The sequence below is a fragment of the Alosa pseudoharengus genome, unplaced genomic scaffold, assembly GCF_046254945.1.
Source record: "Alosa pseudoharengus isolate Yale_2024_CS ecotype anadromous, Long Island Sound unplaced genomic scaffold, YU_APseudo_1.1 YU_APseudo_1.1_scf_19, whole genome shotgun sequence".
Lineage (NCBI taxonomy): Eukaryota > Metazoa > Chordata > Actinopteri > Clupeiformes > Clupeidae > Alosa > Alosa pseudoharengus.
Window position 1 is genome coordinate 22,352,732 of NW_027468657.1, and position 14,296 is coordinate 22,367,027.

Sequence of the window (14,296 nt, forward strand, 5' to 3'; positions counted from 1 at the left end):
ACAAATACACACTCAAACACACAAAACTAAAGGCAAGAACTGAACATGACAGGAATGCCAACGCTGCATGACTCTCTCTCTCTCTCGCTCTCTCTCTCGCACATTTGTTCCCTAAGGAGATTGTTGCTATTCCCCCATCTCTCTCTCTCTCTCCCTGACAAAAAAGGATTAGTCTGCATTTCTGCACAAAAGAGAAAAAAAATGCAGACTAATATTTAATCATATCTCATTCATACGACATCATTTGGAATCTCTGAAACGCTGGAGGGGAGATCAGGTCACGGCCTACAAACACGAAGGGATTTGAGCCTCCGCTTTCCGGCTTCTAAACCACATGGCACTATGGCTGCTGGAGCTGGTGTATATGTGTGGCCATCCCATAGGCATGACTTACCTGGAAACCGAAAGCACTAGGGACTAATCTAGCCACATCAACCACACCTGTTACACATGCCCCTCAGGGGTAGATGGGGGAAGTAGAGAGGATAATCGGATTTCAGATTTAGAGTTGAGTTTTTTTTTTTTTGTTCTTTCTTTTTACTCTTCAAATTGCATAGAGAATTTACATACTCAGTCTGCATCCCAGCACGTCTCAAGGGGAGTTTGCATGTGGGGCAATTTAACTGAAATGATGGACAAAGTGCAAAGTCTGGGCAAAAAGCAAAGATGAACTAAAGCTAATTTAATAACTTGGCTATAATTGCTAATTTAATAATTTAATACTGGTAGTTTGAGCAAGACCCTAAGTGCAAACATGGGTGGGTAAGTGCAGTGTTCCCACATACCACACTATAGCTTTAGTTCATGCCCGAGACACTTTGCTGGTGTCTCCATTTTACACTCTTCCACCTTTGCACATCATTTAAACTAGGACCCCTAAAGTGTTTACCAATGTCAAGCAGCTCTACCCTGTCTGTTTCTCTTTTAGACATGCAATGACTTCATATCTAGTATCTCTATTTATTACAGTGCTCTGATTATTAGCTTGTTCTCAGTCAATGCTATGGCAGGTCCACTTATGGATGAGCTCTTACTATCCCTTCAGGGTGGCTGTTGCCTCCCCGTTTGGTGATATGACTCACAATTGATTTGAAACTCGCTGGACCTATAACAGTCATTGATTTGACACTTAGGGACCCTTTGGCAATGTTACAGTCCCAGCAAGCCTGTAAACAGAGAGTTACTGAGGTAGGAAGGGGGGTGGGGGGTGTCGGAAGAGCAGGGTCAAGATCAAAGTTCAAATACAATCCGTGAGAACTGATGATGGCTCTCTGCATTCCCCAGCCCCTGAAAAAAAAACTTTAGAGACCAATACAAAAACAAAAACAAATGGAAGAGTTCTCTCTTTTGATACCTGACGAAGACCTCTGGTCGAAACGTTGTGTTAATAAACCACTCTGGGAGCTTATAGAAACAGTGTGCGGGTATCTTTTTATTTTGACCATCAGACACTCTATAGGCCTGATTAAGCGACAGGGCTTCAGACGAGACCTTCCTCCAAGCTGGCCCCAGTGCTGAAATATTCACTCCCTGTGTGTTTAGCAACCACTAAACGCAAACAGAGGAACATGAAAGCCCACTGAGTTTTTCACTCCACTGAATATTTAACCTTGTTGAATATTTAAGAGTATCTCTGGGCTTACATGATGTCTGGGGAATGAAAGAGAGAGAGAGAGAGAGAGAGAGATTAGGGAGAGAGGTGTTTGACTGAGGCATGGAGTTTGTGTATGTGCGTGCGAGTATGTTTGCATGAGAGGAAGAGGGAGTGTGTGTGTGTGTGTGTTTGTGTCTTGCTTGCGTGTGAGGCGCTGGTTCACCTTGAGGTGTCTTCTCCTTCTCTGGAAGCGGAGCAGCTCCTTGTGCTGTCGGGCGATGAAGTTGACGGCGGCGTACTCGAGCAGGGCCGAGAACACGAACAGCAGACATACGGCCATCCAGATGTCGATAGCCTTCACATAGGACACCTGCGGGATGGGGTGGCGTGTGTGTAGGAGAGTGGGCGAAGTTGTGGTGGGGGGGTAAAGGTGAAGATGGGCAGATGGAAGGATTGATGGATTGATGGGTAGGTAGGAAGGATGGAGGGGAGATCAACAGGGTTGGCACAGGGGGTAGAGAGACAAACAAGATGGCGGACACGGGCCGAACGTGCCAGCTCCATCAGCTGAATCACCCGCGTGTCTGCTCAACCTCAGCTCAAACTGATGAGTCATGTCCAGAGAAGAGCTCAGAAGAAAAAAAGAAGTGAAGAAGAGGAAGAAGAAGAAGAAGAAGAAAAAGGAGGAGGAGAGGAGGAAAAGAAGAAAAAAGAAAAGAAAAGCAAAAAAAAAGTTTTCTAGATGGGATTGTGGCAGACCGGAATCCATCATGATCCATAACGCCCCAGAGGTGTTTTCTCCATACAGCTGGCAAGGTATGAAGCCAGACTACAGCACTTAACTCAGTACAGAACATCAAAAGGTTTCTGAATAAATCACATCTATTTTAATATTTAAAGTACAACTGTCTCTGAGTACCTCCTGCTAGGCCCTCAGTATTTTTTCTGTTAAACAAGAGCTAAATTACCCAGATATCTCAGTGACCTTCCGCACATGGTTGCCTGGACAGGACGACATACTCAGAAGGTCTTCACATGACGGACACAACAAAATGGCATTTGTTTTGGACTTGGCTGGTCTGTCAAACTGGAGGACACTCACGCTGAATTACAAATCATTGACCAAAAAGTGGCCTGAATGCGGGTGAAGTGGCATTTCAAAAGGCATGGTTCGGTTCAGGAGGCACTGTGAGTGGAGATGATGCAAGTCAAGCATTCGGAATCAACACATTTCTCAGCTAGACCACCTACGCCTTGGAGAGGAAGTCCCCGGAGAAGTGTTACATGTAACAGCAACTTGACATATGAATGCTTACATCATCCTTTCCTATTACATAACAAAGATACAAATTTCAGACAAATTGGTGAAATGATCATAGCTATTACCTATAAATCACTGATTAACATTATTAATCTGTCAATCATTTTATAGTCATAATAAATTACTTAACTTATCTATCATGTGAATGCAATAGATATATCATAACTATCTCGCCGTGAACTTGTACAGCCGATCAGTCATTATAAATTACATAATCTAAGAAATTGATTTAGTATAGCATGTGAAGGCTATAGCTATACCTTGTATATCCTTAAGTGAACCTGGAAATACAGAGGGCATGGACTATGCTATATATATATATATATATATATATAAAAAAATATTATTAAAAATATTGTTTGCGTGAAGCCCCGTGTGCAGTGGGCACAGACAGAGAGCAGCTAATGAATGCAGAAGTGTCAGCATAGGGTCTGAATCACCATCCGCCCTGACACCAAAACGTCCCCCACACCACACACACACACACACACACTGGTGCAGTCAGCCGCACATGTGCGTGAGTGTGTGTGTGTGTGTATGTATGTGAGAGAGAGAGAGCACCTTCATTCAGCCGAGTTGCGCAATCATTATTGTGACAGCCGAACGGCAGAGGACTCACAGTTCAGTGGCTTCATTTTCAAACCACATGAATCACTTAATGTCAACAAACAAAAATATATAAATAATAATAATAGTAATAATAATAATAAATAAAAACAAGGCAGTGAGTCTCTCCTGGACGTAATTACACTTTTCCAGCCACTCACGCAATCACTCCACTTAATCCTCTGTTCCACAGAGAGAGAGAGAGAGAGAGAGAGAGAGAGACAGAGAGAGAGAGAGAGAGAGAGAGAGAGAGAGAGAGAGAGAGAGATGTTTCGTGTCCAGAGTGAGAAGTGCTACTGTGTATTCACCTTCAGGACATGTTATCCACATCAAACAGAGACCTATAATGATTGAAGATGGAATGAAAAGTTATTTTTGTTTCCACTCCCGTGTGCTCATCCGAGCCACATGAATTAAGCAGTTGTCATTTGTCCCTACCACGAACGATTTTTGTCATACTTTTTTTCTTTAACTACTCCTTGAACTGTAACAATAGGGGACTATTTGTCCTCAAAGCCTGACCACACAGCATAAAAGAAAGATTTATCAGCAATCAATAAACAGTTGAAAAACAATCAGTCATGATTCATAAGAGAGCCATTGTGTAACAATCGATATGCACCAAATCAATTTTGCATTAACTGACATGCAAAATTAATCACATTTAGGGATTGCTTCAACTGGGAGCCAATCCATGTTAGACTTTGATGGGATCAGAGTCTGACCGGTTTTCTTATTCATCACTGATGTCCCTAACACCGTCCACTCCACTGCGTTTCTGTGTGCTTTGTGCTGACCACTGATTGTGAAGTAATATAGGACCTCCTGCAGGTTAACCATCCAATTGTTATTGCATAAGCTTTGAGCATTGATTGGAGGCTTTATTGATGAAAGGTGGGGCAGAGGTGGCCATTGTTCTGTGTTTCCTTAGAAGAGTAATTTGTTGCATGTCTGTTAGCTCGATTAAGAGCAACTAGCGCTGCTAGCATCCTTTTAATGGGTAACTGCAGATCCTCTCACCAGCCAATAACTTCATGAGAAATTGTAATTTGTAAAAATCTGCATCAACAATGGCTTGTTTTATGGCGTACTCTGCAATTCAAATTTCAAAATCAATCTTTAATCTTTTAATCTGTGAACATTAAAGGTACAGTATGCACGTTTAGGTATAGCTACTGTAGAGCTCCCTCTAGAGTTGCAATATATTTATATTTTTTATCCTGCTGTTGCAAATAGCAAACTTCTTGTGACTCACCCCCCCCAAAAAAATACTTTTGTTGTGGAGGTGAAGGATCTAAAGATCTAAAAATATCTTAAAAAAAAAAAAAAAAAAAACTCTCCAAAGAGCTATATCTATTGACAAGGTAATGTTTCAAGGTAATGTATAGCTATGCTAGGCTAATTATCTATTACAACTTCGTTTACCATCAACTTGGCTTCGTAAAGATTATATTAAGGTGAAAATCTTGTATAGTGTACCTTTAAAGAATAATCACTAAACAGGAACATATGCTTGAGATGTCAAGCTCATGTCAACATCGGTGTTGACACACACTTTACATCTGGTTGGGGATATCCAACCAATCCCTTAGCACTTGTGACAACATGTCACATAACTTGAAAACGTAGTTTATGGATATGTTTTACTCTGATGATATGGAAAAAAAATGCTGCACCAGCAGTTTACTCTAGTACTCTACTGAGAGTGCTGAGAAAGCTACATGAAAACCAACATGAAACATTCAACCTGTGAGATAAATGAACAATTATTAAACTCAATAAATATTTGATCATCAATTATAAGTGAATTTATCAAAATATTCAATATTACCGACGACCTCTGACGTCCTCAGTTAAGTCTTCCATTATTCCAACACACATAGAATCATACCCTTTTCCAATGAGATTTAATAAGGTCAGTGATGACCATAGGCAGGATAATGATTCATTGTTCCACCCAGGCTACTGCCTTTGCTTCTGGCCAGGAAGGGCATGCAGTCCCAATGTTAGAGGTGGAAATGGCAAACAGATGCTCGGTGAAAGGCCACAGCCACATCCAAGGCACCAGGTAGGCCTACCACCAGGTCAATGTACCGGCTTAGTCTGTACCGCCTGGATGCTCTTCATGTCATATTAAGGTTTCAGTCAGGTGACCTATGACCTATTTAAAATGGCGATGGTCTTTTGTCTGTTCAAAGTCTGATGAAGAGCCAAAGGGCTCGAAACGTCATGTGTATGGGGATTTAAGTCAAATAAAAGAAAATAAACGGAGAGCAAGTGTGCGGACCTTCTTTGTTACTGGATATTAAGGTTTCAGTTCAGTTTTCAGTGCAAGGTTTAGTGTTGATATGATTGGGGGTCATTGTCACATTGAAAGGTTTGCTGTTGTGGCAGCCAGGTGTTTGGCTGACATGTCCTTGTGCTTAGCGGAGTTAATGATGCTATTGATCTTAACAAGATCTCCGGGGACCATACCAGCAAACAGCCTCGTAACACCAGTGATCCAGTACCACATCAACCAGTTAGATACACGGCTCATTTGTGCATCCCTATGTTAGACACACACACACACACATACACACACACACACACACACACACACACACACACATACACACACACGCCAGTGTGCATAGTCCATCCAGACATTGCCACTACTTGGCAAACTCCAGGGGTGACAATTAGTTTTTGTCCTCAGTAAAGTGGCACTTTTGGCAACCCTTCCCAACAGCAGATTGCTATTGAAGAGTTGCCACCCATGACGAAGGCAACCTATGCAGAGCGTAATCTGTAAAAAACATTTTTTGACCCTCCTTGGATCCTGTATTCAAAAGGCACCTTCTGGATACATTTTGATTTACAACTTCCAGCCAACTCATTTTAAGCACATTTATGAATATTCAGCTATAGAAATTTTAGTCTGTCCACATTTGCATCCGCTTTGATATGCAAAATAGGAATGGAAACTCCCAATATCAAGCGATAAGCTGTGAACAGCTGTGGGTTGTCAGGACAAAGTTAAGAGAAACAATGAATACAATCTCAGCAAATGTGCAAACCCTTTCTATCAACTTCAGTTACACTATTTCCTTCGTTAATCAGTTTTAAATCGACTTCGAAGAATTTGGAGCGTTCCACTCTGGACTGTTTGAATGGTCAAAAATGCATCAGAATGTTGGATGGAAACTCAACTACTTCCAATCCTTACTGTATGTCCAGACATCCTGGACGACATTTAGATGTTTGACCTCAGACATCACAGAAATCCTTCCACCAGTTCACCATCTACCTTCAACCACCTCACCTTCACCACACCACGCAATGCCACCTCCCCCAAGCCAACGGGGCAGCGTTCGTTTCGGACTCACCTTGGGCAGGGAGGCGCGGGAACCGGAACTCTGCGTGGTCATGGTCAGCACCGTGGTGATGCCAAGGCCCACTCGAGCAGGCGCGGCGTCCATGTTGATCCAGAAGGACACCCATGATAAAATGACAATCAGAAGACTGGGGATGTACATCTGAATGAGGTAATAACCCATCTGCCTCTCCAGATGGAATCGGGCCTCAATGCAGGTGAACTTTCCTATAGTGCAGAACACACAAGCATGCTTTCACTATCAACGGGGACGGGCTGGGGGTGTGAGAGATCAAATGTGCAGGGGTTTCTGTATCCGCCGGTTTGTTGGGCTGCCAATACAGAAACCACTCATGATCGCGGTCAGAATTGTTTTTTTTTTTTTGTTTTGTTTTTTGTATGTTTTTTTGAAGGTGGGGTTAGGGGAAGTAATATATTAAACGCACACATACAAACACACACACACACGTACATACGCACACAAAAAGACACAGAGGAGAACACAAAAACACAATGGGTAATTTGGGAGGAAGGAGAATGTTCTATTGCCATTGATTTATACAGAGAAACACACTCCAGGGCAGTCCAGGTGCTGTTCATCTATATAAAAATCAGAATCAGACTTTCTCGCTGAGGCAAAAAAAAAGACACCCAGTAATTCTCCTCTGTGGGGTTCTGTACCTCAGAGAGCTGAGAGAGAAAGGCAACAATTTTCCCCAGATAATCGTGTTTGCTGATCGAAAACAACCATCTGAATAACAAGTGATAATACACCGTGGTGACACTGCATTGCACCAGCACAATAATTAAAATGACAACTAGGAGCCGGGGAATCGCAACAGGGGATGGGGACAATAAAAAGAAGGTTTGGTGAAAAGATAAGGGGAGGCGAGGAGTTGGTGGGGGCCATTTGTTGTTTTGGTTGGGACTTTTGGGGGTGGGGGGGGGGGGGGGGGGTGGGAGGGAGGTAGAGAGGGGGGGTAGGTTTGGAGACAGGAAGAGTAAAGTAAACATCGGGGGACGCTGAAGTGCAAGGCAGCGATGCCGAGGAATGTTCTCTGCAAATCACAATAGACGGCTTCTAATAAATCTGAGGAGAAGACGGGAGAAGGAAGGAGAAGGAGGAGGACAACAATAAAAAAATAAATAGAAGAAGAGAAGGACATTTGGAATCCCCCCTCCCGTTTCTTTTTTTTTTTTTACTACTACTTGGCTGGGGAACGGCGGAGCACGTACACACAGTGCGGTATGGCTGGGCGGTAATGGGGGCTGGTTGTGAAGAAACGGCGGTAGTCCTTTGAGGAAGACATGATCTCCAGGAAGGAAGGAAGGAAGGTAGGTAGGGAGGGAAGGAGAGGGGACGGCCAGGGGGGGTCCACTCGGGGCCCCTTCGCTGAGTCTGTGCCATCCCCCCCCTCTCCCCGAAAAAAGAGAACCAAAAAAAAAAAAAAAGGAAAAAAGAATGATGACACTGATGACGAGCAGAGACAGCATACTGCAGCAGTCACTGCACTCTGACCACAAGCTCGTTATGTGGCTCAGTGCGTGCCAGGTTTGAACCTGCCCTTTATGTGCCTTATCCGGGTTGTGTCGTGCATCTGTGGGTGTGTGTGTGTGTGTCGTTCGAGAGAGTACGTGTGTTTTTGTGTGTATCCGTACGCCTGCAAAGTTTTCCCAGTCTCAGACAAACTAATCTTCATCGTTAATGCCACAGTTAAATCCATGCGACGGTGAGAGTTGAATGCCCGAAGGTGTGGTGCGATACGCGTTTGTGTCAGACGAGACACTATTCTCTGAGAACTATGTGTCAAACTCGCCTAAATTGCTGGGATTTATTTTGGAATGGAGAAAGCGCAGAGCAGATACTGTATTTCAATAGACGGTTTCTAAAAAAGAAATTGAAATGATTCAGACAGTCGCAATGTGACAGCACACTGTCAAGAGAATTTCTGAAATAAATTGTATTCTCTCAGAGCCATGCTGGCTCTTGTACATCTAAATGGTTAATGCAGCTGATCATGACTGGGATTGTGATATTTTTTCTAACATTTAAGAGCTCCTGTTTTGAACAAGACTTTATTTAGTATTTCCTATGTAACATTTTTTCTCTTTCAATGGTATTGTTTTCCATCTGCTCTAATTTAGTGCTATTTTGGTAAACTAAGAAAGCCTTCAGTAGCCTTCAAGCCCTTTTGCCATTTATTACTTGTGTAATATCACACACTGGCTGAGTTGACTGGACAGATGGTTTTTCAGCTGCACTGAGGAGACCATGAAGAATGAGTGGAGAATGATTATGATCTACATCTCTCTGTGTTTAACCAATCCATGGGCTTTTTTTTTTTTTGCTTTTGCAACAGTGCATCTCAGAAATCGAGAGACTGCGTGCTTCTTCTGCCTTTGCGTGTGTGCGTGCGTGCATGGGTGTGAGCGTGAGTGAGTGTGTGTGTGTGTGAGGGTATGCTACTCTGCACTCGGTCGGCAAGACAAAAATAGAAAGAGAGAGAGAGAGATAGAGAGCCTCACATGCAAAATAGTCTCCAAAAAGAAAGAACCAGCGTACGTATGGCGGGGAAGGAGCAAACCTGTATTGTAGTGCTTGGTGCAGTACCGCAAGTCTTTCTCCTCTTTCAGTATAAATTGAGGTAATGTCAGGCCGTCAGCCACCTGTACGGCTCCTTTCTCGTCCCACTCAAATATGAGGTCATTCATTGTATATCCAACTAGAGAAGAGAGTTTTTAAATGCACAGAGAGGATAGTCGTGGTTAATGCAACAAGGATAAATTTCACAGATTGAAAAAGGAAAAAAAAGAATTTTTCTGCAGGCTGGCTAGCTGGCTACAGCAGAGTGATATTTCTTGATGCCTTGCCTCTGAGTATATAAATACTATGTAACAAACCCACTTGCTCGCTCAGAATTACTGAGCATTAACTACAAAGATCCTGGACTTCTGAGAATAACTCCTTATGAACAAACAAACAAACAAAAAGGAGGAAAACAACAAAACAACAAATAAAATAAAATAGAATAAAATAAAAAATCCCTACAAATGCAGGAGAGACAGCAGCCAGAAGGTTCCAGACGAGCCGTGCCCACCCCAACCTTCATTGACTGCTGTGTCTACGTCTGAGTCTCCCCTTAAATCATTGCAGTGCTCATTTCTCCTCCACACGCCTGCGGGACATCCATCCCTGTTGCACAAAATAAATGCTCTCCCCCTCGCGCACTGCACGCGGGGGGAGAGGGAGATACTCACAGCTTTCCAGCTGCATGATACAAGTCTGCACGTCCATGGGGAAATTCTTCAGGTCCATCGGACATGCCAGAATCAGTGTTATTCTGTTGACAGGAGGCAACAGATATCAGCAATACACACACACACACTCACACACACACACCACTGTGCAGCCTCTTTACTGCCTGTTTAGAGCTCTCATATTAAAAATGGATTGGCTTTTCACAGGTTAGATAGCAAGCATAGAGAAAAAAAAAAATATTTATTTTTTAGGGTAATTGTGAGCTCTGCTCCCATCTTAGAGTTCGCTATGGATCCATATTTATTGTGTTGAACAATAAAGACCTGTCCGCCGTGTAAACTGACACACACATCATCCAGAGAAAGAGCTGGAGAGCATAGCTGCCTTTTTCACTTACTGAGGTCGGAGATAGCATCGCTGTGGCAGCGGTAACAGTTATTTACCAGCAATTTTCCGACAAGGCGGTGCACAAGAGCCACAGCGGTCTGAGCTCACAAGCAGAGACCGGTTCAATCTGAGAGGTTTATTTGATGGTGCCAAGTTAAGGAGGGAATGTGCAGCTCTTAACCTGTTTTCTTCCAACGCTAAAGCTATTTATTGAGATCCCATCTAACAGGGGAGTGCCCAACACTGTAATATTACCCTGAAAAGATATAAGACAAGCAACAAACCTATATGGGACTGTGGAGGAGGGCGGTATACTTGAGCCAACATTAAGTTGTTATAACAGGGCCATAGCAAGCTATGTAGTTTTTAAACTGCTGAGGGACACAAATATCCACAACATTTCCAACTATCCACGATATAATGCATGTACAAATATGAATTGTGAGCAATAGCCATATGATCATGGAATCCATCCATATGAAGCAGGAAGACACACAAATGTTATTTTCTTTTTCAAATGATAAATGCTAATTTGAGTTGAAGGCCGCGTGGGGGGGTTGGGGGGGGGGGGGGGGGTTGGGGGTGTTTGGGTAAAGCAGTAATGCAGTAATGGTGGCATGTACTGTTGTTTTTAGTTGAATCGTAACTGACAGTGCAACACTTAATTGATCGGTGGTATGACAGTAGCAGAGTCTAAGGGACAGGTTCCATCACCTTATGCTGTAGAGCACGTTGCCGTTTTTTGAGATCCTCAGCAGCTTGTTGTCGGTCGTGACCTCGTGGAAATTGGCTCCCTTCTCGTTGGCAAAGAACAGATCAGGTTTCCAGATGGAGTCCAACATAGAGGGGTCAAGGTCGAGGGAGTCATCGGGATATTCGCTGTAGGCCAGGCGGGGGTCATTCCATTGCTGTCTCAGGAAAATGTTCACTCTGTAGTCCTGAAGTTGACACGAAAAAGCACAACTGTCAGGATCATATTAGACCACTGGGCACCAGGTGGATTTAGTGCAGAAATCAGTGGCAAAATTTTGAAGAAAAAATATTGTGAGAGGCATGGTGTCCACCCCCGGAAAAAAAAAGTGAATGATCATCATCTCTATTTTTTTTAAAATTGTATTCTATATAGCATGTATCCTTATATGCTATATAGTACTCTTTTATCCTTTTTGAAGGTTTTGTTTCTGCTGGCTACAAACCGTACCAGCCAAAGAACAGGAGTAAATGGCCCTCTCCCTTTTTCCCCATTTTACATTAGATAATTGCTATTTGTTCACATACTGCAGCAAATGGGGTCTCTGCAAAAATAGCCACCCTTAACGTTGTGGCATTTCAGCTAAACGCGCAGCCGTAATTGTCAATTCCTCCTGATGCAGGCGTGCAGTTGTTTCATTCCAGGAAGATCGTTAAATTGTCTGGGTAGTAATGTACCTTGGGATGACTTATCAGCACAGCGAAAATATGGTGGGTGACCTTTAAAATGGCAATCAGCCACAACATTCAAGGACGTTTTCCAGCAATTATCCTAATGCAAGGTGACCCATTTAACCAATGAATTTCAAAATGTTTTGATAGAATGCAGTAGCTTGGGCCAGGTCATTATGTTTGCCATTCAGAGCAAATGATATCTGGTGTGCACAGAACTATCGATTTTGATGATTGAATAGCTTTAATTAAGAGCCAGCACCACAACTGGCTACTGTGAATTAACTAGATTACAGGGCTGTTACCATGAGCACAAATGTTTTTAGGTTACTTCTCACCTATTATGAAAACACATCTGCTATGCTGGGTTACGGAGTGCTGAATCACGAACACTGCAAAAATGCCATGGGATTATGCCTTGTACGGCAGAGCAATGTCTAGCTCATTTATCATATGTTTTCTAGAGTCAAAGTAGGGACCAAGCTAAAAGACGTCTTAAGGAAGAAAAAAAAAAACCTCCCCCTGCAAAGTCACTGCTATTTTGAACCATCGTCTGATCTGGCAAAAACAAGCGTGCAGTGCCAGAGGTTCATCAGCAAGAGCGAATACTGGGATTGAAATAACACCTCTATCTGGGTACGATTTCTTCAGGCATCCAGGACTGATTTATGACAACTGCCCACACATAATGCGATTCAAGCCCTGGGCCAAACTCCATCCTGACTATGACATATTAAAAAAAAGACAGAAAGGAAAAAAGAAAAGTTTCCTTCATTCGCATGACTCCAGCATAACCAAGTCAGCTCGCAAATGACAGCCCTCTGAATTTATGCGCCCACTCCTCTAACCGTCGAAAAAAAGAAAATGAAACAGCCGGGTGAGCTAATTAAATAGCCAAGCGAACTCCCCCAGCGCCTCGTACCTTTTGAGAAGGGTAAACAATTAGGCCAACACAGGGGCCGAAGGGACCCGTGGATACACACAGCGGGGCCGAAGTCGTGGGATCATTACCACACGAGACAGTTCTTTGCAGCCATATATGTGCTAAAGATTTATCGATGCCCTCCTATCTAGTGCTCGCGCTCTCTCTCTCTCTTGCTCTCTCTTCACCCGGTCTTTCCTTCTCTCTCCGTCTTCCCCTCTTCCTCTCCTGCTCCCCCCCCTCCCCCAACCCTACCCGCCTTCTTCCTCACTCCATCCCTGTCTTTTTCTGCTTGTCGTCCAAGTGAACGAGAGCACGAGCAACTCGGATCAATTCCACCGCTTGTGGAGGAGAAAAAGCCTGGAAAATGTAGCATTTGTTCTGCATGAGAGGGTTCTGCAGTCTGCAGCAATTTTTTTCCCCCTCCACAGCTCCAGTGACTTGGTGCAGGCCAGCCTCTGAGATCAGGGGCCTATACCCCCCCCCCCCCCCCAACAACCCCCAACACATATTACTTCCCCCTCCTTTTATTTACTGTGTTTAGTGCATCTGGGGGCTCTTAAATGTTAGTCGCCGAACACACTTTGTGGGAAGAGAAGAGAAGCAAAGGGAGGGGAAAAAATAGGTGTGAAGGGCCGCTCGAGCTGAGGCTTCTGTATTCTCTCCACACCTTGTTTGTCGGGAAAGCTGGAGAAGCAAGAGGCTGCGCTTTGCTCCGCTCCGCTGCTACCATGAGCAGTGTGACCTGACCGCACAGAGCCCTGCCACTGTACGTTTGCGTCAAAAGGCCCGTGTCAGGCTGCACGCGAGCAGAAGAGCGACAATTCCAGGACACGGGAGGAGGCTGGTTAGGAATTCTATTTAATGATAAATGTTTGAGCCATCACTCCCATTTTTTGATACAGATATTTTTTCCAGTCCAATGTTGAGAACTACATTTAATGACAATGTTCAGACTTGTACATTTCTCCTTTCCCCGCTCTTTAATATCCACTATCACTGATTGCAGATTTGACTAGTGGAAGAGAAATGGGCGATACAATTCTATTTAATTGACAGAAAAAATGACTGATTGGACTTACCATTGTGGTCTCGGCAATGGACCCAAAGCTGTTAATAAAAATGTTGCATGTTACGTTGACAGGTGGACCTGTGGGAAAAAGAGGAGAGAAAAGAGAAGAGGTGTAAAAATGACCACTCGAGTACTGACAGTAAAATCGAGGCTCCTGCACGAGTGGAGAGGATCAGCCTTTAATAGTCACTTACCTGCTGATTGCCAATATCCCAAGAGCTACTGAGAGCCCTCTGTTCAAGCACAAGAGTTTGTGAATCACAACGCTATCTGCCTGAATGAGTCAGAGTGGATTATTGGCACAAATCTCCTTTTTAACACACACACACACACACACACACACACACACACACACACA

General features: G+C 43.6%; 1 protein-coding gene across 3 annotated transcripts in view; it reads right to left on the reverse strand.

Moving 5' to 3' along the window:
• The window catches only part of glra1 (glycine receptor, alpha 1), a 41,005-nt gene that overhangs the window by 6,855 nt on the left and 19,854 nt on the right, over positions 1 to 14,296 (reverse strand). For 2 of the 3 annotated variants that reach the window (XM_076292917.1, XM_076292916.1), the window contains 6 exons: positions 13,949 to 14,016; positions 11,237 to 11,460; positions 10,135 to 10,217; positions 9,462 to 9,599; positions 6,890 to 7,104; positions 1,818 to 1,964 (listed from right to left, as the gene is read on the reverse strand). In XM_076292917.1, coding sequence (XP_076149032.1) covers positions 1,818 to 1,964; positions 6,890 to 7,104; positions 9,462 to 9,599; positions 10,135 to 10,217; positions 11,237 to 11,460; positions 13,949 to 14,016 — 875 coding nt within the window. Of the gene's footprint in view, positions 1 to 1,816; positions 1,965 to 6,889; positions 7,105 to 9,461; positions 9,600 to 10,134; positions 10,218 to 11,236; positions 11,461 to 13,948; positions 14,017 to 14,296 lie in introns of all 3 variants that reach the window. The other variant, XM_076292915.1, reaches the window with a different exon arrangement.